Source organism: Ranitomeya imitator, chromosome 1 (assembly GCF_032444005.1).
Source record: "Ranitomeya imitator isolate aRanImi1 chromosome 1, aRanImi1.pri, whole genome shotgun sequence".
NCBI classification, from domain to species: Eukaryota; Metazoa; Chordata; class Amphibia; order Anura; family Dendrobatidae; genus Ranitomeya; species Ranitomeya imitator.
The window spans coordinates 139,012,941-139,040,542 of record NC_091282.1 but is presented as its reverse complement, the minus strand read 5'-3'; the positions used below and the strand labels follow the sequence as shown (position 1 = coordinate 139,040,542).

The window sequence follows — 27,602 nt, the reverse complement described above, 5'->3', positions numbered from 1 at the left end:
TAGGCATATATGTAGAATTGATGTCTTGCCTTTTTTAATTACCAGGATGCTCTGGACCTCTTGGGATGGAAGGAGGGATTATTTCTAACCAGCAAATAACGGCGTCCTCAACTCACAGAGCTCTTTTTGGATTACAAAAGTGGTACCCATATTTTGCAAGGCTAAATAAAAAGGGTCTAGTAAATGCTTGGACTTCAGCTGAAAATGACCGGTGGCCTTGGATTCAGGTAAGACATTCCTGTTTGTTACAGCAGTCACCAATTGATTGCTCTGAGATGAATGACTTGTTTTCAGTCTATGACCCATTGGTCATGTCATCTGTTATCTTTGAACAGTCTCCAGAATTATAAATCACCCTATAGCTATTAGGTATTAGTTGTGGGAAGTGCTTTACGTTATTCTGCTTCCTCATTTCAGCGTTTATTCCTTTTATACACAGGTTTCTTTCACCTTTCCACCTTTGAATAAATCATAATCTGTTACTACGTCTCTTTTCTCTGTCTCTCTATATTAGTGATACTATTGTTCCCACTGTTTCTACCATCTGCTTGTTTAAATCGCAGCATTTACAGCTACTGCGCTTCAATTTCGGCTCTCCTTTGATCATGAGGAATTCCTTTTGTGAGCCGGTGACAATGATATGTGAAACACCCGTCTTCTTTGCCGATTGTTCCTTCTCCATATCTCCTAGACATATGTCTACCTGTTTAATTGTCAGTTTAATGTCTAACTGTTATCAGACTGGCATGTCTATTCCTTCTTTCTCACTGCACCACTTTTTTCTGGAATCTAGTGAAACATTGGCATTGCCGAGCCAATGATTTTTGCTTGTTGCCCAAGGCCAATTAGGTGCGATTGCCCTATAAAGTTGTATCTGCATCCACCTTAGTCTATGAAATATGCCCCAGCTGGAAAAGAAACTACTAGAAAATGTCCAACTTTTGGAAATTGTTTGCAGTGAAATGTTCTAATGCGGTGGTACAGAAATGATTGAGACATAAGCCACACTATTTATATAACACACCTCTATTTTGATAGACCATGCCCCTTTTACAAATCACACCCCCTTAGAAGGCCCAGGAGGCTTTTACGGCACTAACAAGAAGGTCTACCCGTTTTCTGGGTGCATTGACAAGTATGATTTCCTTACACATCGTGAATAAAAATGTATTGCACCCAAGGTTTCCCCTTCATTGCCTTTTTATGGCTTTAGAGAGAGTAAAATCAGTCCTGCACCCATGACAGAAGGGACATCACTCTTTTGTCAATGCTATTTTTTTTAAAATAAGAATGTACATATTTTTATACTTAAGAAGACATGATTGCTTAGCAACATCCCATAGGACATTCAGGTGACAAGATTTTCTCTTCTTAGGAAACAGACATATTTCCATCCTTTCTATCATATGGGGATTCATTCTGCATCTTCTTTCATTGATTCAGTGAATACTAAAAAAAAACAATAAAAAATAACTGGTATACAAGTCAATGAGAAAAATACATTTCTGCTGAACTCACAATCTAATTGACGAATATGTCAGACAAGACACACTGCTATAAATACGAATGTGGCATTATATATTGTATGTGTGCACCTGTTAGATTTGGGGAGAAAATTTAGCGTTTTGTAGCATTGCAATTAGAGATGATTGAATCAAATTGATGCAATTGCGCAGGTCGCAGTGAATTCAATCGATTTGCCATTTGATTTGCATGAGTCACAAAGTACCTTTTTACACATTGTACAAGATAGCATCAATTATAGAATGCTGACATAACCTCAGGCACCACAGAACAGGCTTCCCCATAGTGCAACCCAGCTATCATATCAGATAGTATAGCGCAGACAATCTGAAGCAAAATATTCTAGGCAGGAAACGCAGCAGCCATTTTAGGGTGAATTTAGGATAGTGAAAGAATGTGAAAGGTCAAAGCTATAGATAGAGGATATAGGAAGAGAAAGACAGAATGTTGGACAAATACTTCAGGTAGCGATGAGTTGTATAACTACAGCAGTGAAGAAGATGAGAGTACTTGTCTGAGATTAACACTGATAAACACATAGCGATGTACAAGAGGTGCCAACAGCAGTGCCAGAGTGATTGATCGATGATATAGTGTAGCTGGCATCTGTTATTACACATTTGACTCACAGCTCATTATTAATGCAGTAGAAAGCACATGTAAGACAGGACAATAATTTTTACAGAAAAAAAAACTGAAATCAGTGTAAGACTGTATGCTTGCTAGTCACGGGTGACAGTTCTAAGTTTTTGTTCGCATTGTGCAACTGTTTTTGTGAGCAGAGTAATAATGAAAAACAAAATAAAATTCCCAAAAATCCAAATATGTAACTGTAACTGTTTAACTTTGACAGTGTGTGTTTCACAAGCAATCATTTTTTTATATTGCTTTTACCAGTGAAATTTGACATCAATACATGCTGCACTAATACAGAGATGACTTTCGGGCAGAGCACAAAAAAAGCATAAATATATATATATATATATATATATATATATATATATATATATATATATATATATATATATATATATATAATATATAAAGCTGAATGTGTGTGTGTATGTGTGTGTGTATGTCCGGGATTGGCATCTGCACCGTCGCAGCTACAGCCACAAAATTTTGCACACTCACACGTCTGGACCCCGAGAGCGTCATAGGCTATGTTGTGAGGTGAAATTTTAACCCCGCGCGTTCCAATTCACCAAACAATTTTGCCCCTATCTACATAATGGGGAAAAAAGTGAAAGGAAAAGTGTTGGAGGCGTCACAGCTACAGCAACAAAATTTTGCACAGTCACACGTCTGGACCCTGAGAGCATCATAGGCTATGTTGTGAGGTGAGATTTTAACCCCGCGCTTTCCAATTCACCAAACAATTTTGCCCCTATCTACATAATGGAGAAAAGTGAATGGAAAAGTGTTGGAGGCAAATTGACAGCTGCCAGATGTGAACAAGGGGGACTTAAAGAATGAGAGCGATGGCGCCAAAGAGTATATACCGTACAGTTGCTAAGGTGGGGCCCGACATGGGATACTCACCACACACGGGGATATGAACACACACACAAAATGCGCCACACACTACCACGTGCTTGAACACATATTACCCTCAGCAGACATTTCAACACAAATACACCAACCTCGCCACATAAAAGTCGAAACACAAAAGTCGCCACTCAAAACTCGCCACGCGCAGAACTCGCCACATGCAAAAACTAGGCTCTTGCAATACTCGCCACAGGTGTAAAAGTCACCTCATGGAAAACTCGCCACACGCAAAACTTGCACACGTGGAAAAATTGCCACATGCACAAAAGTTGCAACACATGCAAAAGTTGCCTCACACAAAACTTGAACATACTCAAAAGGCAACACACATAAAACTCGCCACGCGAAAAACTCGCCATGCGCAAAACTTGCTGCACACAACTTGCTACACTAACCTGTCACATGCAACTCGACACACAAAAAGTTGCTACACGCATGTTGCCACACAAAACTCATCTCACAAAAGTCGCTACATGCATGTCGCCACACGCAACTCAACACACACAACTTGACAAACGAAACTCGCCCTAAAACACACACAAGTCTGGTATTATTCTTCAAAAATAAAAATCTGATTAATAAGCAGACAAACTACAAGAGCAACAAATGTACCATATAGGAAATATGGCAGCTATCAGTCACAAGACCTGTCTATTATGTGTATGTGTGAGCTAATATATACTGCCAGGGGGGAGGGCATCCTTTTGGCTGGGGATTTATCAGGCTGCCAATTTAGCTTACAAATACTGAGGTAAAAATACTGAGCAAATAATGTGTGAACGAGGTCTAATACAGGAGGAGATGACATACAGGTATATACTATATACAGGGGAGATGACACACAGATATATACTATACACAGGAGAGATGACACACAGGTATATACTATATAGAGGAGGAGATGACATACAGGTACATATATATACAGGAGGAGATGACATACAGGTATATACTATATGCAGGAGGAGATGACACACAGGTATATACTATATACAGGAGCAGATGACCTACAGGTATATACTATATACAGGAGGAGATGACATACAGGTATATGCTATATATAGAAGATGACATACAGGTATATACTATATACAGGAGGAGATGACACACAGATATATACTATATACAGGAGCAGATGACCTACAGGTATATACTATATACAGGAGGAGATGACACACAGATATATACTATATATAGAAGGAGATGACATACAGGTATATACTATATACAGGGGAGATGACACACAGCAGGTATATACTATATACAGGGGAGATGACATACAGGTATATACTATATACAGGAGATGACATACAGGTGTATACTATATATAAGGGAGATGACAAACATGTATATACTGAGGTGAAAATGAGAGGTGTGAGGTGAAAATGAAAAGGTGTGAGTGCACAATGAGAGGAGTGAGGGAAAATAGTGGAGTGATCGGAAAATGACAGATGTGAGGTCGAAATGACAAGTGTTAGGGGGGAATGAGAGGAGTGAGGGAGAAAATGAGAGATCTGAGGGGGAAAATGAAAGATGTGATTGGGAAAATGAGAGGCGTGATGGGAAAATAAGAGACGTGAGGTGCTATAACTAACCACAGATATTTACTATGCCCAGGCAATGCCGGGCTCTTCAGCTAGTATATATATATATATGTATATATATATACTGTATTTTATTTTTTTTTGTCTAATAAAAAAGGAAATCTTTAGCTTTAGGTCTTTTAGAGATCATTTCATATTCAACTTGATTAAATGTTCACAATAAGGCTGGAGTCACACTAGCTTTTTGCATCCAATACGAGAGCATCGGATGCGATATGCTAATGAACCTCAGCTCCTGCTCTGCTGCGAGTGGGAGCCGAGTGTCATGCATCTGTGCTCCGAGCCTCTCAAACAGAGCAATTCGGAGCACAGCTGCGGAGGAGGCGGAGAAACTAATTTCTCCATCTCCTCCATTGCCGGGGTCAGCATATAATGCACATCACTCGTATGATAGAGTGATGTGCGTTGTCTCACTCGCACCCATAGGCTTATATGAGTGCGAGTGAGCTGAGACTCGGCCGAGTGTCGGTGACAATCGCAGCATGCTACAATTTCACTCGGACACTGAAAACGGCCGAGGAAAAAAACGGTGATGGGAGCTGCCCCATAGAGGAATACTGGTCCGAGTGCTATGCGATGTTGAGTGATGAGCGAATATACTCGTTACTTGAGATTTCTCGAGCATGCTCGGGGGGCCTCCGAGTATTTTTTAGTGCTCGAAGATTTAGTTTTTCTTGCCGCAGTTGAATGATTTACATCTGTTAGCCAGCATACGTACATGTGGGGATTCCCTAGCAACCAGTCAACCCCACATGTACTTATGCTGCCTAACAGTTGTAAATCATTCAACTGCGGCAAGAAAAACTAAATCTTCGAGCACTAAAAAATACTCGGAGGACACCCTAGCGTGCTCAGGAAATCTTGAGTAACGAGTATATTCGCTCATCACTAGTGCCCAAACTTTTACATGATGCTGTAGTTTACAAAGCAGAATGGGCAACAATTATAACCTATAGATGTGCTAAGTTTGTAGAGACATACCCCAAAAAATGTGTAGCAGTCATTGCACTGAAAGTTGGTCCTACATAGTATTGACTCAGGTGGACTGAATAGAAATGCACATTGTTATGTCACATGGAATCCTAATAAAATTTACGTTTGTATGTATAATGTGAAAAAAATTACTATTAACTATAAATTACTATTTGTGAAAAGTGTCAAAAAGGTCTGTTTCTAAGGAAAAAGTATTTAAAGTATACAAACGACTTAACACATTTTGGTGGATAGGCTAAAATAAAGTATATTATATATAGAGAAAAAACAAAAAATATTAGTGGTAAATAATGTATATTGAAATAAAAAATGTCAGTATGCTTTTGGGTTTTTATATTGCGTAACTGAGGAAGGCATGGAATGATTTAAAGCTTTGCTATGTACTTCATTGGTTACTGCATTGCATTGTGTCTGATGTGTGACTTTATCATGTAGTGTGCCTGGATTATGTGTTTTTAGTTTACTGACAGTATGCTAGGATGTCATCATCTGCATGTACACTGAAGGTATGTTTCCATGGTCAGCGTCCAATTCGCAGTGTCCAGATGTTACAGCATAGTGGAGGGGATTTTATGAAATCCCACCTACATTATTTGCGCACGGCCGAATCCGGTGGCCCTGCACAACCGGACATGTGGCGTTTCTTTCTAGCATCTCCGCAAGATAAATTACACAGTCTATGAATATGATGCGGTGTTTCCGCATGTGTTCAATGAGCACATGCGGAATCAACGCCCGTACAACAGGGGGCGGCGGTTTGAGATCGGGGTATCTGCTGCGTCCAAAGCACAGAGTTTCCAGACCGTGGATATACTCTTCTTGTTTGGTCTGTATATTACTCTTACACCTTAGATTGCTTTTAGTAGAACACTTTAACACTTTTTCGTTTCTTGACTCTTCACATACACACAAGCATTGAACTCAACTGATCCAGTGCTTTTAAATGGGAGAAGTAAGGAAACCACTTGTAGACTTCTCTAAAATCTAAAGCTTGTGGCGACCTTTAATCCTATACTATGGCATTATCATTTATAGTATCACTGTTTACTGTGACATTAATGAGTACATACTGTAGAGCCTAACATTGAGCTCTTAACAATAATGGCCACTGTCTGCATTTTCCCTTTTTGTATACTTTCTGTACTACAATCTTAGAATGCACATTATTCAACTGTTGAAATATCATGTGCATGCCTAAAGAAGCACTGATCCCATTAAAGTTTTTATCCTTTCATTATATTGCAGTCATCATATTACAAAGCACTGTGTACTTACAATTGCTCATTTTGCCTTTCTTCTGCTTTCCGTTAGGTATATGACATCACATGATTCAAAACTGACTACTTGAACTCTTCTAAGCTCTTTGTAGAAACACAAAAGTCTCTTTTCCCTGCATGAGTCATCATTAGAACTACAATTTTGCCTCACTGCAAATTCCCAGCCATGGGGAAGAGCAGAGCAGCTGGGCCGGGAGTTGAAAAGGAGGTGGAGCTGGGCTGCCAGGGTCTTTGCATTGATGTAGAATTATAGTTTAATGATGACTCATGCAGTGAAAAGAGACTTCATGTTTGTACATAGAGCTTAGAAGTATCCAGCTGGTCTGTTTTTAATCGCATGATGTCATAGACCAAACTGAACATTTTTGTGCACGTTATTTATGCGCTAGGTCATCATTGTGCATCATTATTACAGTCTGACATTACATTGTGCAGTATTACTGTATTTTGTTTGCCAATTTCTGAGTTGTAGTTGTGCAACAGTCTATGTTACATGGCATAGTGGTGAACAAAAAATATAAGTTAGTAAAGAGATCAGGGTTAAAAGAAAGCCCCATGGTTTAATAGTTCGCTGTTGGAAGAGTATTCTAATACTGCAAATGAAAAAAATAACATGAGTCCCAGTAAAAAAATAATAAAAAAAACAGTGGGCAATGGGTCTAGTTTAGTATCAGGATGCTTGTATTTTTTAATTGAAAGAAAAGACTAATGTTTTAACTTTTCTGAATATTTTTAGTAAATGGTTTTCATCCTTAAACATTAATGTTAGAATTTAAATAAATTCATGCATGCAGTCAACCTATTATCTGAATCTAAACTTTCTATATGTATGTGTATTGTAACTTCAGCAGAACATGCCTCAGGTCTTACGTGTCAGGTCTGATTTCTCTCGCAGAATCCGAAACTTAGCAATAAAAGTCAAGATAAGCTGAAACCTCAGCAGAAACACATCTATTTTATTACTGCTATGGGGCAATATGATAACTAGAATTGAAATCTCGTCTTGTTGAACATTTCGGGATTTCGATACTTTTTATCATATTACATGCAGAAGAATGAATGGACTTCTAAATTGGCCTGTCAGTTTAGGGTTGAATCCCACTGCTGCCCTGCGAAGAACACACATGACGATATTTAATATGAGATAGAAAATGATAATAAGAAACGTTTTGTTTCTTCAATATTATTATTGTATTATTTATTATTTGCTATAAGCTCCATGTTTTTATCCTTATTTCCAGATTGTACGCCTGTAAAAGCTTTGGTGGACTTTCAATATCTAAGTATAGGTCTGTTTAAACTAGAGACACTGGCCACAATTCATTAAGACTGGTGTTTTACATGAGGTTAATGCAGGAATAACATGCCAAATTCATCGAGAGGTATCTTCCACTTAAAGAATTTGGCGCATCTTATCAGGGGGTTGCGCATCACCATGAATGTTACTCCAATCAGAGGTTGGAGTTGCATTTCTAGCATGAGAAATGCTGGCTGTATTTGATGGGTGTGCAGTGGAACGCCTGTCTTGATTTTGTCCATTTTGGCAGAGTTGCTTCAAGCTGGTGCGAAAACCAAAATTCTCAACATTTTTTGTGCAAATCCACATTGCGCAAATATTTTTTTTTCAACTATTCTTAGTGTTTTATTTTGATGAATTGGCTGCATTGTTGCATATTATAATGAAGCCATGACAAATGCAAATGGAACTTCTTTGCCTCCAAAGTAGTTTCTAACCACATATGATGTATTAGTATACTCATGATAAATTGGACAGCATTTTCTCCTGTTACCCTGTGAAAATAAAAAAAAATTGGGGCTAAAAGAACATTTTTATGGGAAAAAAGTATTTTTTTTTATTTTCATGGCTCCATGTTATAAACTTCTGTGAAGCACCTGGGACTTCAAAGTCTTCAGCAAACATCTAGATAAGTTCCTTAATGGGTGTAGTTTCCAGAATGTAGTCACTTGTTGGGGTTTCCACATCATAGGCTTTCCAAACGTGACTTGGCATTCAGTAATTATTTGAGCAAATTTTGCGCTGCAAAAGTCAAATGGCTCTCCTTCCCTTCCGAGCCCTGCCATGCAATATTAGTTTTCCTCCATATATGCAGTATTGGCATACTGAGGGGGAAATTGCACAACAAATTGTATGGTGCATTTTCTCCTGTTACCCTTGTGAGCTAAAAGAACATTGTTGTGGGAAAAATTAGATTTTTTTTATTCTCACTGTTACAAACTTCTGTGAAGGACCTTAGGGTTCAAGTTGCCGACCACGCATCTAGAAACGTTCCATGAGGGGTCTAGTTTCCAAACTATGGTCACTTGTGAGGGATTTCCACTGTTTAGGAATATCAGGGGTTCTTCAAATGTGACATGGTGTCCGTTCTTGATATAAGACATTTTTTAGTTCAAAAAGTCAAACGGTGCTGCTTCCCTTCTGAGCCCTATTGTGCACCCAAACAGTAGTTTTCCCCCACATGTGGGGTATAGGCACACTCAGGAGAAATTGCACAGCTCATTTTTTGGTCCATTTTCTGTTACTTTTGCAAAAATATAAAATTGGGCGAAAAAACATTTTTGTTGGAAAAATTAGATGTTTTATTTTTATGGCTCTACGTTATAAACTTCTGTGAAGCACCTGGTGGTTCAAAGTGCTCACCACAAATCTATGTACATTACTTGAGAGTTTTAGGTTCCAAAATGCTGTCCCATGTGGGGGGTTTCCACTATTTAGGCACATCAGGGGCTTTACAAAAGCAACATGGTGTCCACTCTCGATTCCAGCAATTTTCACCCTCAAAAAGTCAAACGGTGCTCCTTCCCTTCCATGCCATGTGCCCAAACAGTAGTTTTCCCACACATGAGGTATCAGAGTACTCAGGAGAAATTACACAACAAATTTTGATGTTCATTTTCTCTTGTTACATCTGTGAAAATAAAAAATGTGGGGCTAAATTCCTGTGAAGCACCTTAAGGATTAATAAACTTGAATGTGATTTTAAAGACTTTGAGGGTTGTAGTTTTAAATGGTGTCACTTTTGGGTATTTTTTTGTCATAATAGGCCCTCAAAGTCTCTTCAAATGTGATGTGGTCCCTAAAAAAATGTTTTTTAATTTTTTTTATAAAAAATTGAATTTGTAATCAGCTTTTAACCCTTCTAAGATCTTAACAAAGAAACAGTTATGTTTCAAATATGATGCATATCTAAGGTATACATTGGGGAAATATTTTTATTAACTATTTAGCGATACAACTCTTGTTTAAGGGCATAACAAAAGTTTGAAAATTGTTAAATTTAAAAAAATTTTGGCCAAATTTCCGATATTTCAACAACTAAATGCAAGTCATATCAGACAAATTTTACCACTATCATGAAGTATAATATGTCATGAGAAAAAAAGTTTCAGAATCAGAGGCATCTGTGGAAGCATTTGGGGGGATAAAGTGGTCTAAATGGTTGTTCCACGAACAAAGTTCATTTTAATCATTAGATCTTGGAATAGTACTAATTTCCACAATTGGATGTGTTTAAAAAAATGTGCCTGTGCTGAGATAATCTTATAAATGTTCCCCTGCTGTGTAATGGTTGTTTCTGATCGTGCAGGAACATGGTGTTAGGGGTCGAGTTTCCGCCTCTGCACAGGGGGAATCTTGGACCATCTCCACTGCGGTCTCCCATTCTTCTCCTGCTGCAGTGGAGCCTGCTCAGCGGAGACATTGGTCCCAGCGTCTCGCTCAGTCTGACTCTGTGCAAAGGGTTGCTGTTGCTTTTCCAGCTTCTGCCATTAAAGAAACTCTGTCACCTGAATTTGGAGGGAACAATCTTCAGCCATAGGGGCGGGGTTTTTGGGTGTTTGATTCACCCTTTCCTTACCCGCTGGCTGCATGCTGGCTGCAATATTGGATTGAAGTTCATTCTCTGTCCTCCATAGTACATGCCTGCGCAAGGCAAGATTGTCTTGTGCAGGCATGTACTATGGAGGACAGAGAATGAACTTCAATCCAATATTGCAGCCAGCATGCAGCCAGCGGGTAAGGAAAGGGTGAATCAAACACCCGAAAACCCCGCCTCTATGGCTTAAAATTGTTCCCTCCAAATTCAGGTGACAGAGTCCCTTTAAAGCCAGTGTTGGGCAGCAGCGAGCAGACGCTTTTGGGACTAAGTCCTGCTTTTCCCCTTCTGAGCATGCCTAGGGTAAGATCTCTCATTGGAGATCGAGGGTCACATGCTTAGATACTGCAGCAAGACCAATTGGTTCTCCAGGAAGGTCCAGAAGTTCCTCAGGCTCTGTGGCAGTCTCTCATTGGTCCTTCTAGGAAGGTCCTGTACGTGCTGCAGCTATTTAAGGTTCGCATGGCCGCATGGCCATGCGCTAGTATCAAATCTAAGTTATGCGCTTTGCGCCAGTGTGGATATGTGAAAATGTATTCAGGGACCTGGCTGAAATAAGCCCCTAGAATACCGGCACTTCTGGGGAGGAGATTGTATGAGTGTGTTCAGGGACCCGGCTGAAATAAGCCCCTAGAATACCGGCTTCTCCGGTGAGGAGATTGCGAGTTGTATAACCACTGACTGCTATCAGCTTGGCAGTAAGCTTGTGCTCCTGTGAGGCTAACAGGGCGCAGTGCTTTCCTTTCATGGCTACTCTGTGAGGTAACAGAGCTAGTCTATACCGCCAAACAGTGCCGCCATTTGCTAGCAGCTGGTTCCTCCTGCACGGTGGACTCTGGGCTGCGAACGCACCATTTATAATAAACATCTCTATTTACTCAGTGTGTTCCGCTAGCCCTAACAGATGGTCTGTTCAAAACAGATTTCTAGGGATGTGGAGGAAATAAAAAAGTAGATATTATAGCTTTGCATTATTCTTTCTTTGAGGTAAAACATTTTTAAAAAACAGGCAGGGAAATGTTTTACTTCACAAAAAATCCACTCTGGTCCCATGCTTTCCTGTCTATATACCCTCTTTTGATCCTTTGCTGCCCCGGAGATGTGGTAGGCGCAGACCGCGCACAGTCAGACACAGCCATTACACAGTACACAGCAGGGACAGATTTATGATATTATCTCAGCAAAGTAACATTTTTTAAATACATCCAAATGTGGAAATTATTATTATTATTTCAAGGATTATTGATTAAAATCAACTTTAACCCCTTTATCCCATATGACATACTATCCCTTTGAGGTGACCTGGGACTTAATTCCCTGTAATGGGATAGTACGTCATATGCGATCGCGGCCGGGTGTCAGCTGACTATCGCAGTTGATATCCGGCCCTATGTGCCAGGAGTGGTCACGGACCGCTCCTGGCACATTAACTCCCGGCACACTGTGATCAAACATGATCACAGTGTTCCGGCGGCATAGGGAAGAATCACGCAGGGAGGGGGCTCCCTGCGGGCTTCCCTGAGATCCTAGGAGCAACGCAATGTGATCGTGTTTCTCCGAAGGTCTCTTACCTCCTCCTCCCTGCAGGCCCCGGATCCAATATGGCCATGGGGTTGCTTCCGAGTCCTGCTGGGAGGTGGCTTGCAAGCGCCTGCTCAGAGCAGGCGCTTGCAAGCGTCCCTGCAGTGTCTGTCAGATCGCTTGCCCCGAGGCAGTGTTATAAAGTAAAAAAAAAAAACAATTCACATATGTAAAAAAAAAAAATTTCTAAATAAAGAAAAAAAAAAATATATATATATATATTGTTCACATAAATACATTTCTTTATAAAAAAACTAAAATCAATAAAAGTACACATATTTAGTATCACCGCATCTGTAACGACCCGACCTATAAAACTGTCCCACTAGTTAACCCTTTCAGTGATCACCGTAAAAAAAAAAAACGAGGCAAAAAACAACTCTTTATTATCATACCGCTGAACAAAATGTGAAATAACACGCAATCAAAAATACGGATATAAATAACCATGGTACCGCTGAAAACATCATCTTGTCCTGCAAAAAACAACCCACCATACAGCATCATCAGCGAAATAATAAAAAAGTTATAGTCCTCAGAATAAAGCGATGCAAAAATAATAACTTTTTCTATAAAATAGTTTTCATCGTACAAAAGCGCCAAAACATAAAACAAGACATAAATGAGGTATCACTGTAATCATACTAACCAAAGAATAAAACTGCTTTATCAATTTTACCAAACGTGGAATGGTATAAATGCCCCCCCCCAAAAAAAAAAAAGAAAATCATGATTAGCTGGTTTTTGGTCATTCTGCCTCACAAAAATCGGAATAAAAAGCGATCAGAAAAACATAACGTGCCCAAAACTGGTACCAGTAAAAATGTCAACTCGTCCTGCAAAAAACAAGCCCTCACATGACTCTGTGGACCAAAATATGGAAAAATTATAACTCTCAAAATGTGGAGACGCAAAAACTATTTTTTGCCATAAAAAGTGTCTTTTAGTGTATGACAGCTGCCAATCATAAAAATTCGCTAAAAAACCTGCTGTAAATAGTAAATCAATGCCACTTCATGACCCCCTTAGTTAGGGAAAAATAATAAAATAAAAAATGTGTTTATTTCAATTTTCCCGTTAGGGTTAGGGTTGGGGCTAGGGTTAGGTTGGGGCTAGGGTTAGGGTTAGGGTTGGGGCTAGGGTTAGGGTTGAGGCTAGGGTAAGGGTTGGGGCTAGGGCTAGGGTTAGGGTTCGGGCTAAGGTTAGGGCTAGGGAAAGGGTTGGGGCTAGGGTTAGGGTTGGGGCTAGAGTTAGGGCTAGGGTTGGGGCTAAAGTCAGGGTTAGGGTTGGGGCTAAAGTTAGGGTGGGGGCTAAAGTTAGTTAGGGTTATGGTTTGGTTTACATTTACGGTTGGGATTAGGGTTAGGGGTGTGTCAGGGTTAGGGGTGTGGTTAGGGTTATGGTTGGGATTAGGGTTAGGGGTGTGTTGGGGTTAAGGGTGTGGTTAGGGCTATGGGCAGAGTTGGGATTAGGGTTAGGGATGTGTTTGGGTTAGGGTTTCAGTTAGAATTGGGGGCTTCCACTGTTTCGGCACATCAAGGGCTCTCCAAACGCGACATGGCATCCGATCTCAATTCCAGCCAATTCTGCGTTGAAAAAGTAAAACAGCGCTCCTTCCCTTCCGAGCTCTACCGTGCGCCCAAACTGGAGTTTACCCTAACATATGGAGGGTGAGCGTACTCAGGACAAATTAGACAACAACTTTTGGGGTCCAATTTATTCTCTTACCCTTGGGAAAACAAAAAATTGAAATTGAAAAGATCACTTTTGTGGGAAAAAAAATATTTTTTATTTTCACGACCCTGCGTTATAAACTGTAGTGAAACACAGCACATCTAGATAAGTTCCTTGGGGGGTCTAATTTCCAATATGGGGTCATTTGTGGGGGGTTTCTACTGTTTAGATACATTATGGGCTACGTAATCTCAATGTGACACCTGCAGACCATTCCATCTAAGTCTGCATTCCAAATGTCGCTCCTTCCTTTCCGAGTTCTGCCATGCCCCAAACGGTGGTTCCCCCCACATATGGAGTATCAGCGTACTCAGGACAAATTGGACAGCAACTTTTGAGGTCCAATTTCTCCTGTTACTCTTGGGAAAATACAAAACTGGGGCAAAAAAATAATTTTTGTGAAAAAAAAAGAATTTTTATTTTCACTGCTCTGCATGATAAACTGTAGTGAGACACTTGGGGGTTCAAACTCTCACAACACATCTAGATAAGTTCCTTGGGGGCCTTGGGAAAATAAAGAATTGGGGGCAAAAATTTCATTTTTGTGAAAAAATATGATTTTTTTACGGCTCTGCATTATAAACTTCTGTGAAGCACTTGGTGGGTCAAAGTGCTCATCATACATCTAGATAAGTTCCTTAGGGGGTCTACTTTCCAAAATGGTGTCACTTGTGGGGGGTTTCAATGTTTAGGCGCATCAGGGGCTCTCCAAACGCAACATGGCATCCCATCTCAATTCCAGTCAATTTTGCATTGAAAAGTCAAACGGCACTCCTTCCCTTCCGAGCTCTGCCATGTGCCCAAACAGTGGTTTACCCCCACATATGAGGTATCAGCATACTCAGGACAAACTGTACAACAACTTTTGGGGTCCATTTTCTCCTGTTATCCTTGGTAAAATAAAACAAATTGAAGCTGAAATAAATTTTTTGCGAAAAAAAGTAAAATGGTTTTATTTTTAAACATTCCACAAATTCTTGTGAAACACCTGAAGGGTTAATAAACTTCTTGAATGTGGTTTTGAGCACCTTCAGGGGTGCAGTTTTTAGAATGGTGTCACACTTGGTTATTTTCTATCATATAGACCCCTCAAAATGACTTCAAATTTTATATGGTCCCTTAAAAAAATGGTGTTGTAAAAATGAGAAATTGCTGGTCAACTTTTAATCCTTATAACTCCCTAACAAAAACAATTTTGGTTCCAAAATTGTGCTGATGTAAAGTAGACATGTGGGAAATTTTGCTTATTAAGTATTTTGTGTGACATATCTCTGTGATTTAAGGGCATAAAAATTCAAATTGCGAAATTTTCAAAATATTTGCTGAATTTGTTTTCTTTCACAAATAAACACAGGTAATATCAAATAAATGTTACCACTATCATGAAGTACAATATGTCATGAGAAAACATTGTCAGAATTATCAGGATCCGTTGAAGTGTTCCAGAGTTATAACCTCATAAAGGGACAGTGGTCAGAATTGTAAAAATTGGCCCGGTCATTAATGTGCAAACCACCCTTGGGGGTTAAGGGGTTAAAATTCACTTTGTTCATGGGAAAACTACTTACTGTGAGATGTGACTTAAAGTGGTATTCCCATCTCCAAGATCCAACTCCAATATGTAGCAGGGGTAATAATTAGGGTTGAGCGAAACGGATCGTTCATTTTCAAAAGTCGCCGACTTTTGGCAAAGTCGGGTTTCATGAAACCCGACCCGATCCCTGTGTGGGGTCGGCCATGCGGTACGTGACTTTTGCGCCAAAGTCGCGTTTCATATGACGCGCTTGGCGCCATTTTTTCAGCCAATGAAGGAGCGTGGGCAGAGTGATGACATAGGTCTTAGGGGCATGGACGCCTATCGTCATCTTGTCGCTTGTGCGCTGTAGCGATTTGCAATGTGTAACACCAGCTTTTCTGTTCAGGGACGGAGGGGAGAGAGAGAGAGAGAGAGAAAAAAAAAATTCCCATTGACTTTGCATTGGGTTTCATGTTTCGGTCGATCCCCGACTTTTCGCCATAATCGGCCGATTTCACTCGACTCGACTTTAGAGATAGTTGGGTTTCGCGAAACCCGACTCGACCCTAAAAAAGTAAAAGTCGCTCAACCCTAGTAATAATAATAATATTAGCAAATACGTACAATTAGAAATTTAGTATAGTTCTTCGTATTCGCTATGCAGGCTTCGTATCCATGGTTATTACCACTAAGAGAGGTCTAACTAACTAACTGGTTGTAACCATAGATACCTAACCTACTGCAATACCTGCACATGGGGAAAGCAACATAGCAAATTTGAAGAACTATATTCAATTTCTAAAATGAGATATTTTCTAATATCATTATTAGCACACCTACTACATATTGGAATAGGATCTTGAAGATGGGAGTTCCCCTTTAAAGGGACTCTGTCACCTGAATTTGGAGGGAACAATTTTCAGCCATAGAGGCGGGGTTTTTGGGTGTTTGATTCACCCTTTCCTTACCCGCTGGCTGCATGCTGGCTGCAATATTGGATTGAAGTTCATTCTCTGTCCTCCGTAGTACATGCCTGCACAAGGCAATTAATAACGAGTGTCCCACGACGAACTCCCCTAGAGAACAGTGACATCGGGCGATGTCACTGCTCTGTAGGACCCTCAGTGACACACTGACAGGAGACAATGGCTCCTGCAGTGCACCACTGAGAGGTTACTATAGTTCACTGGTCTCACTTTATGGCAAAAGCTGCGTGGGAACTTTCTCACACAGCAATGCCAAAAGTGAGACAAGGGACTATTTTTTTTACAGTGGCTGAGGAATACAGTGCGGAAGGATACCTTCCTCCCGTCATTGTATTCCTGGAGCCCTTAGAGAGCAGTTGCATCATCTTATGCTGCTGTTCTCCACGGGAGATTGTCGTGGGACACTCCTGGATTTCTGCGGATCAGGGAGTATATTGTTTGTTTGTTATTTGAATATTTTTTACAGGTGACACTGGCTTCGGGGAACAAAGTGACAAGTGATGGTGAGTATGTACTCTATGTTATATGTGCTGTATGTCTATATGTATGTATTGTATGTAATGTATGAATGTATTGTATGTAGTATTATGTAGTATGTATGTTGTATGTATGTAGTATGTATGTATATATGTTGTATGTATGTTGTTTGTATGTAGTATGTGATATGTATGTAGTATGTATATTGTATGTATGTAGTATGTTGTATGTATGTAGTATGTTATATGTATGTAGTATTTTGTATGTATGTAGTATGTTGTATGTATGTAGTATGTATGTAGTATGTTGTATGTATGTAGTATGTTGTATGTTCGTGTTTTTTCACATTCAACACATTAGCCAGATGATGGGACTACTACTGTCCCATCATTGGCTAATGTGTCAATCACTGTCACTGTAGCAGGCATCGCCTGATGAGACTTGTAGTCCCATCAGATGATGCCTGCACACGCACACACCCCCAAGGACCCCCGACAGCCCGCCGCAGACCCCCCGCAGCCCGGCACAGACCCCTTCACAGCCCAGCACAGACCCCCGCAGCCTGGCACAGACCCCCCCACAGCCCGGCGCAGACCCCCACAACCCGGCACAGACCCCCGCAGCCCAGCACAGACCCTCCACAGCCCGGTGCAGATCCCCCACAGCCTGACACAGACCCCCGCAGCACGGCACAGACCCCCCACAGCCCGGCACAGATCCCCGCAGCCCGGCACAGACCCCCCCACAGCCCGGCACAGACCCCCTGCAGCCTGGTGCAGACCCCCCGAAGCCCGGCGCAGACCCCCACAGCCCGGCACAGACTCCCCACAGCCCAGCTAAATATAAATTTCACCGCACTCTCACAGGGAATTTGATGCCAAAATATTAACAAATTTATTCAATGTGTTCAGGGAGCATAACAGAATATTTCAAAAAAGCGGTAAGAGACGTTTCGGCTCCACCAGAGCCTTCATCATACTCGCTGTAAACAATAAAGAAAAACAAATAGAATAACCAAAATAAAGAGGTAATGAAGAGAAAATAACAAAACGACAATCAATACATGGTAGTTCCTTATATCCGTAAGAGTCCCCAGAGATCCAGGTCATCCTATTGGAAATAGATCAATAGGCATATGAACATATATTTACACATATATACATATATACACACATAAATGAGACTCCCTATGCAATCAATAAGGGACTGGTATCCAAGAGAAAACAACATATTATTACCTTGTTTAGATAGTTTTAGAGCGTATAGGGTGTTAGGGATAGCGGAACGCACCAAATAATAAGACAGATAGCGTATGGTGCGTTCGCAGCCCGGGGTCCACCGTGCAGAGATGGAACCTGCTGCCAAGTAATGACGGACTATATGGCGGTACTCATAAGTATACACACGTGGGTTAATCTTCACCCAGCGTGAAGGAAGCGATCCTGTTGCGTCACAGGATCGCGGTACTGCACATAGAGGGCGAGCAAGTAGTCAGCGAACTCAACCCCAACTAGGAGTGCATGCGGTGCCGCACTGATGAACGCCACTAACCACCCAGGCTTGGTTAAGGAAAGCACAGAGGAAGTGCACGGCGCCGTACTGGCGGTCACAGCAACTGGACGCTGTAACGTGTGATTCGTGCTGTAGGCTAAGTCGGGCGCTAGATAGCAACCATACACCTTCCGCGAACAGACATTCAATAGGGTAGGGGTATCCAAGGACGACTTGCACTCACAACATACACACATTAACAATTGTACACTAGCGCATGGCCGTGCGGTCATGTGCAGTTTATATAGTTGCAGCACAGGAAGTGGCCACAGAAACTTTGCCCTTCCAAGACCTGCCAAGAGGACCAATGGAATGTGCTGCAGAGCCTGAGCACATGACCCTCGATCTCCAACGGGAGATTTTGCCCTGGGCATGCTCAGTGTGTGCAGACAAGGACTTAGTCCCAGAGAAGTCCGCTCGCTGCTGACCAGCACTGGCTTTAATGGCAGAAGCTGAAGAAGCAGCAGTAACTCTCTGTACAGAGTGAGAGGGAGCAAGACGCTGGAACCGACGTCCCTGCTGAGCAGACTCCACTGCGGCTGGATAAGAATGGGAGACCGCAGCGGAGATGGCTCAAGATTCCCCCTGTGCAGAAGCGGGAACTCGAGACCTAACATAGGGAGAGTAGGGATAAGGATCCCGGTGATGCTGCAGACAATTAGAGAAGTACATTAGTACATTAGTACTGAAGAGAAGAACCAGGGAAGAGAGAGGGTTAAGTAGAAGGATAAATACCTATGTTTGCGTAATGCCCAGGCGTATCTGCGCAATGTTGGGACAACTTTTAATCTGTAATGGCAGACATGTTTATGTGAGTGTGCATATAGCAAAAGAGTGCTGGGTAGGTGGGTAGGTGGAGGCATCCAGTCGCCATAGTATTTACCTGGGTAGAGGAAGGAGGTACACCTACCCACCTACGCAGCACTCTTTTGCTATATGCACATCACCGGGATCCTTATCCCTACTCTCCCTATACGCTCTAAAACTCTCTAAACAAGGTAATAATATGTTGTTATCTCTTGGATACCAGTCCCTTATTGATTGCATAGGGAGTCTCATTTATGTGTGTATGTATGTATATATGTGTAAATATATGTTCATATGCCTATTGATCTATTTCCAATAGGATGACCTGGATCTCTGGGGACTCTTACGGATTTAAGGAACTACCATGTATTGATTGTCGTTTTGTTATTTTCTCTTCATTACCTTTTTATTTTGGTTATTCTATTTGTTTTTCTTTATTGTTTACAGCGAGTATGATGAAGGCTCTGGTGGAGCCGAAACGTCTCTTATCGCTTTTTTGAAATATTCTGTTATGCTCCCTGAACACATTGAATAAATTTGTTAATATTTTGGCATCAAATTCCCTGTGAAAGTGCGGTGAAATTTATATTTAGCTATCTACGAGACCATTTGGTCCGTTACACCTGCACCCCAATTCTCTGACAGAGTGCACGCTATATCCGTTACTTCCCCACAGCCCAGAACATACCCTGTGCAGCCAGGCGCAGACCCCCCACAGCCTAGCACAGACTCCCGCAGCCGGCATAGACCCCCCCGCAGCCCGGCACAGACCCCTGCAGCCCGGCACAGACACCCCGCAGCCCTGCACAGATGCCCGACAGCCCCGCGATCCCCGCAGTCCCCCGCGATCGCCCCGCAGACCACCACACTCCACCCACACACTCTTCCCGCTCCCGATCTGCAGCGTTTCTCACAGCAAAACCGCAGATCTTTTTTAGGTCTGCGGTTTTGCTGCGGATGTGCCCGACTCAATGCAAGTGAATGGGTGCAGAAACGCTGCGGATCCGCACAAATAAATGACATGCTCCTTCTTTTAACCCGCAGCGTTTTCAGTGCGGAGTTTTCCGCACCATTGGCACAGCATTTTTTTCCATTGATTTACATTGTACTGTAAATCATCTGCGGATCTGCAGCATTTCTGCGTGGTAAAAAAACGCTGCAGATCCGCAGGAAATTCGCAATGTGTGCACATAGCCTTAGTCCTCCTTTATGCTGTGAGTGTTGCACACTTTTTGACTTGCAGTCTATAAATGTTGTGCTCATTTACATATAACAAGACTTCATTACAAATACAAGAAAAAGCGGAAATGTGAATATGAAAAAACGATTTCCCGCTATTTGATGTTACTGAATATTGCATATTGTATAATGGAAAAATGATTAATAAAAAAAGTTAATCATAATACTAAAAAAAAGCTCTGCTAGCCTCATCCATAGAAGTAGCCTGCCCAGTCTGTCTAAAATTGTACATATTTAAAATAAAACATTTTTGCAAATCATACACATTTTTGTATTCTGCTTTTTATCTGCGTTACACATGCAAAAATAAAGCTTCAAATAGCGAAAATAGCATAAACAAATATTGCTTTTAAACTGCGGCCAATCATTTGTATATTAAAATAGCTTAAAGGGAATCTGTCAGCAGGGTTTTGCTAATGTAATCTGAGGATAGTATAAGGTAGGGGTTAAAACACAAATTTCAATGATGTGCCACATGTTAACTTGCATGCTTTTGTTTACTTGCATTGAAGGTTTTATTACCTAGTGATTATCATTGTACAGATTACAGAAGCTACAGCAGCGCATGCATGCTAGTCCAACTCCGCCCCCTCCTGTGATAAGCAGTTCACTGTCTATGGACTTTTTACATACTGAGACTGGCATGGGCCGGGTTAGCTTTCTGAGCTTTGCTGCAATACTAATCTAAAACCTCTGATTGAGTCAGAACTGCTGCACCCAGTAAACTACGTGATATATCATTGGATTCGGGGGCTTTTTGCCGACATTATGCTGCACTCAGATGATGTAGCAGAGAACTGCTGACATTTCATTTAATTTTGGAGTGGTTGAATACAGTATAGGAATGCTCATATGTCCACTGATGATTTCTGTATGTTAAATGTGACATTTTTGGTGTTTGTAGTTTTTTTATGTTATTATTTGCACACTTTCTATCTTATGTCCCTGTACAATTCATATCTTAATAAATAGCTACTCCAAATGAAAATTGCGATTGTCAAACATATCATAGATCCTTGTGACAGCGCGTCAAGCTTTTCCCATACATGAAATATAATGTTATGTGCACATTAGGCATGAATAATACTGTATATATTACAATGTTATTATATGTTTGCAATACATATGTATATAATGCCACTGGAGAAATGTAGGCTAACATTAAGAATGAAATAATATTCATGAAAATTCAGTACCTTCCTCACTTAACTACCATTTCGCTGTTATTTGTCATTGACCCATGAAATGTGAGGTTTAGCTCAATGCCTATCATTAGTGTGGGACCTAATGGTGCATCTTTGCTGTAAAGATGATAAAGATTCAAGCCGGGCTTTATCAGAATCTGTATGTTCTCTGATCTGTATGCGGGCATCACTTTTCTGCTACGGTTTGTATCTACTCTCTAAAAATATATAAGTAGGTACTAATAGTTTCGCCAAATGGATCTTCATTCCTTGCAGATGACTAATAAAATTAATAACTCACCTTGCAGATGATCATATTGTATAACTTTTTTCAAAAGATTAGGCTTTTTTTTGACAGAAAAGCACAGTTTTTTCCAATGAAGCTAACATTAAATGATTCAGAAATACACTCTATATATTGTTAATGTGGTAAATGACTATTCTAGCAGCAAACGTTTGTGTAATGCAATATCTTCATAGGTGTATAGAGGTCCATTTCCAACAACCATCACTCCAGTGTTCTTATGGTACTTTGTGTTTGCTAACTGTGTAAGAAGGCTAATAGATGGTTAGAATACCCTTGAAATCCCTTGTGCATGTATGTTAGCACAGCTGAAAACAGTTTGGCTGAATAGAGAACCTACAAACCTGACCTTCCTTTGAGTTAGTTGAGAATCTGGAGCATTACACTTGTTGGTTCCATTAAACTCTCAAAATGGCCAGAAAAAAAACTTTCATGTGAAACTCGACAGTCTATTCTTGATCTTAGAAATGAAGGGTATTCCATGTGAGAAATTGCCAAGAAACTGAAGATTTCCTACAACGGTGTGTAATACTTCCTTCGGAGGAGAGCACAAACAGGCTCCAACCAGACTAGAAAGAGAAGTGAGAGGCCACGCTGCACAACTGAGCAACAAGACAAGTATATTAGAGTCTGTAGTTTGAGAAATCGATGCCTCACAGGTCCTCAACTGGCAGCTTCATTAAATAGTACACGCAAAACGCCAGTGTCAACATCTACAGTGAAGAGGCGACTCCGGGATGCTGGCCTTCAGGGCAGAGTGGCAAAGAAAATGCCATATCTGAGACTGGATAATAAAGGAAAAAGATTAATATGGGCAATAAAATACAGACATTGGACAGAGGAAGATTGAAAAAAGTGTTATGGACTGACGGATATAAGTTTGAGGTGTTTGGATCACACAGAAGAACATTTGTGAGATGCAGAAAAACTGAAAAGATGCTGGAAGAGTGACTGAGGCCATCTGTCAAGCATGGTGGCGGTAATGTGATGGTCTGGGATTGTTTTGGTGCTGGTAATGTGGGAGATTTATATAAGGTAAAATGGATTGTGAATAAGGACGGCTAGCACTCCATTTTGCAACGCCATGCCATACACTGTAGTCAGCGCTTGATTGGAGCCAATTTCATCCAACAACAGGACAATGACCCAAAGCACACTTCCAAATTATGCAGGAACTATTTAGGGAAGAAGCAGGCAGCTGGTATTCTATCAGTAATGGAGTGGCCAGTGCAGTCACCAGACCTCAACCCCATTGAGCTGTTGTGGGAGAAGCTTGACCGTATGTTAGGCAGAAAGTGCCCATCAAGCCAAACCAACTTGTGGGAGGGGTTTCTGGAGGTGAAATTTCTCCAGACTACCTCAGCAAATTAACTGCTAGAATGCCAAAGGTCTGCAATGCTGTAATTGCTGCAAAGGGAGCATTCTTTGACGAAAGCAAAGTTTGAAGAAGATAATTATTATTTCAAATAAAATATCTTTTTTTCGAACCTTGTCAATGTCTGGATTAGATTTTCAATTCAATTGGCAACTCATTTGATTAATAAAAGTATGAGTTTTCATGGAAAACACAAAATTCTGTGTGCGACCCTAAACTTCTGACCAGTAGTGTAGTCTAACACAATATTCCTTCTACTTTCTTAATGTTTGAAGTTGATACTGTATTAAGTTTGAATATATTCCCATAGTCCTTAAATGGGTTGTCCAGAGCTAAAATTTATTTTACTCCTAATGCTTATCTATTTAATGCCATAATGTAATCTATTTTTTAAAATGCTTATATTAAAAAGTCCTTACCATACCCTCACTACAATAATCTTCTGTTTTAATTTTTTACTACTTCCTCTTTGATGACACTTTTTTTCAGAATCTCAGTGCATGCTATGATAGCCAAACATCATCATTAGAAAGGAAGATGCTGCCCTCACTAAAAGATTATCTGCCCTCACCCTGAAGCGTCATCAATTACCTCCATTTAACCTCCATTTCAGGGGTTGGGCTACTCCCTTCTCCACTGAGCATGCATTCCTTGTCAATTTTGACTTACGCTCAGTAAATGTTTATCACTGTTTAATGTGCACAGTGACAGTGCACTCACAGACTCTGATCACAAGTAACGAGTAGGCAAGAGAGCGCACTGTCAGTGAGTGAGTGCATGTTGTAAGAATACCTGGTGAAGAAAAAGCAAATACCAGCTCCATCTGTGCAAGAATGGACAACTGACACATGCTCAGTAGAGCAGGGACTAGCCCAGTGTTTTAAACGTAGGTCATTGATAAAACTTTGTTTCAGGGAGGGGGTGAAGGCTGCAGCAGTTACCGCAGCCTCTGTCCCCTGATAGTAAATTGTTTGACTATTACAGTATGCATTGAGATTCTCAAACAAAGCATCATCAAAGAGGAAGAAGCGTAATGAGGCAGGGAATTTTTAATTGTAGTTTATGAGAAAAAAGACTAGATTATGACATTAAATATAAATGCACTTAGAAGTAAAACTCTAAAGGAGTTTTCTCATAAAGTCTCTACAATTTATATGCCCTTTTTAGCTATAGTGAAGAATCACTAGCAAATAGAAGGTTTTTCTCTGGGAAAGGTAGATGCAATGCATGGACAGTCATTCATTGATATGGCCGGCATGTAATTCCACATTTACCTTGTGGTGCCCACTATTGCAAAAATGTAACAAACATTTTTCTTTCTTCCTGTCATCATAAGGACCTTTCAATATTATTTTGTATAGCTGCTTTTCTTAGTAAAAATACTCAGAATATGTTTTGTGCTTGGAATGTTAGCTTCCTTTCGAGCTTCAAGACCTGCATTTGATGAATGCTCCCATCATACAAATACTTGTGTCCTTTTCTAAACACATTCTGATTAGTCCCATAGAAATAACATTCTTATAAAACTTGGGAAACATAGAGACTCAGAATAAAGACAGAATAAAGTCAGCAAATGATTGGGCATGACTAACATCAATTATAGGTATTGAGTTCAAATGGATTAGAAGCCATACACTGAAGAAGAAAGTACAGATTAGAGGTCCATATAGAGTGACAGAGTGTTCCCGATTGCATGAACAAAATTCCAAAATGTGCAGAGATGGAGAACAGATTCAATCAGGAAAAATCCATTGCATCTGCTATTTCACACACCATTTTATGTTATATACAGCTCTGGCAAAAATTAAGAGACCACCACATCAAAACCCTGTCATGGGCAGCCCAAACTCCAGACCTGAACCCCACTGAAAACCTCTGGAATGTAATCAAGAGGATGATGGATAGTCACAAGCCATCACACAAAGAAGAACTGCTTACATTTTTGCTCCCGAAGCAGTGTGAAAGACTGGTGGAAAGCATGCCAAGACTCAAAGCTGTTTTTTAAAAATCATGGTTATTCCACAAAGTATTGATTTCTGAACTCTTCCTGAGTTAAAACATTCGTATTGTTGTTTCTAAATGATTATGAACTTGTTTTCTTTGTATTATTTGAGGTCTGAAAGCACTGGGGGTTTTTATATTTTAATCACTTTTCTTTTTCAGAAAATAAATACAAAATTTACAGTTTGGAAATTTGGAGACATGTTGTCAGAAGTTTATAGACTAAAAGAACAATTTACATTTTACTCAATATTTATATACCTATAAAGAGAAAAATCAGACAAACTGAACATTTTGCAGTGGTCTCTTAATTTTTTGCCAGAGCTGTATCCGGCACATGTTGACTTAACAATAAAACTTACATTTTAACCATATATCCAATGCTAATATCTGGAGTGCGGTCTTGGCATGAATCCTTTTCTGGTTTCCACTCATTTATAAAATCACCATGATAACAGCTGCTTAGCGCTAGCGCAACAGATTACATTCATAGCGGGAAGAAATTAACTTGTCAGCATCATTAATGTGACTTATTAATGAAAAAATAGCTTATTTTTACCTCTATACCATGTATTGAATTTTTTTTACAATTTTACAATTTTTTTTCACTGAGTGTAACGTTTCATGCCCATTTATCATGTGAATATGGGTTAAAGGTTAACTAAAGCTAATTTACAAAATCTGTTAGGCATATTGTATTGCAAAGCTGCTAATATCATTCACATACTGTTTCCATGTAAATGTCCATATATCACTAGAGGTGAAAATAAACTCATGGATGGAAAAAGTCTCCTATATTTCTACTAAAATGTGGTCAATCTGCTTCTGAGCTATAATAGTTATGAACAATAGACTTTAACCACTGTCTGCATTCACTTTCCTGACAAGGCCACATTTTTCAAATCTGATATGTCACTCGTCACTTTACTCTGTAATAACTCTGGACTGCTTCAATATATCCAAATGATTCTAAGATTATTTTTTGTGATGCATTTTAGTTCCCAACATTGGTAGATTTGGTCAATATGAATTGCATTTATTTATAAAAATAAACTTTGATCAAATTTTGAAAAATGTACAATTTTTGAACTTTGAATTTTGAAGTTTTCAAAGCAGTTATTACTCACACCACACAAAATAGTTAATATATAACATTTACCACATCTCTACTTTACAACAACATCATTCTTTAAATACATTTTTTATTATGATATTAAAAGGGTTAAAAGTTTAGCAGAATTTTTTTATTTATTCAATGAAATTTGCTGAACCTTTATTTTTAGGGACACTTTTCTTTTAAAGTGACTTTGAGGGGGTATATATGTTGGAAAACTCACACACACAAATAAGTATGTTAACCCTTTAGGTTCTTCACATGAATTAATGCAAACTGAAAAAAAAGAAAGATTACATTTTTCTTTACTAAACTGTTGCTATAGCCCTTCATATTTCATTTTTGCAAGGGCAAAAGGAGAAAATGGCAGCTCTCCTGCCCAGGAGATGTGGTATGATCAGACCATGTTCCCCCATGGTGAGACACAGCCATTGCACAGTACATAGCAGGGGCACATTTAGGCTGTGTACCCACATTGCGCTTTTTATGCATTTCCACCGCGTTTTTTACCGCAGCGGAAATGCTTAAAAAAGCTTAAAAACGCATTCTCATGCAATCCTATGGGATTCCGCTGTTGCTGTGTCCATGCTGCGGATTTTCCCGATGCGGAATCGCGTAGCAGCAAAATCCGCAGCATGTTCATTATTTCTGTGGAATCATGGTGACTCCGCCGCCATAGGATTGCATTGAAATGCTCACTTTACGCATGTGGCTATGCCCACCATAAAGTGAGCGCTTCATGTGTAGATGGAACCCAGGGTTTGGAGGAGAGGAGACTCTCCTTCAGGCCCTAGGTACAATATTCCTTTAAAAAAAAGAATTAAAATAAAAAATATGGATATACTTACCTTCTGATGGCCTCCGGAGTCCTCCCGGCTCTCAGCGGTGCAT

The 27,602-nt window shown here is 40.2% G+C and overlaps 1 protein-coding gene across 1 annotated transcript in view; it reads left to right on the top strand.

The window, feature by feature from the left end:
- The window catches only part of EDIL3 (EGF like repeats and discoidin domains 3), a 1,157,741-nt gene that overhangs the window by 680,754 nt on the left and 449,385 nt on the right, over positions 1-27,602 (top strand). Inside the window, exon 5 of the mRNA XM_069751317.1 lies at positions 46-227. Within this exon, the coding sequence (XP_069607418.1) occupies positions 46-227 (182 nt within the window). The remainder of the gene's footprint in view (positions 1-45; positions 228-27,602) is intronic.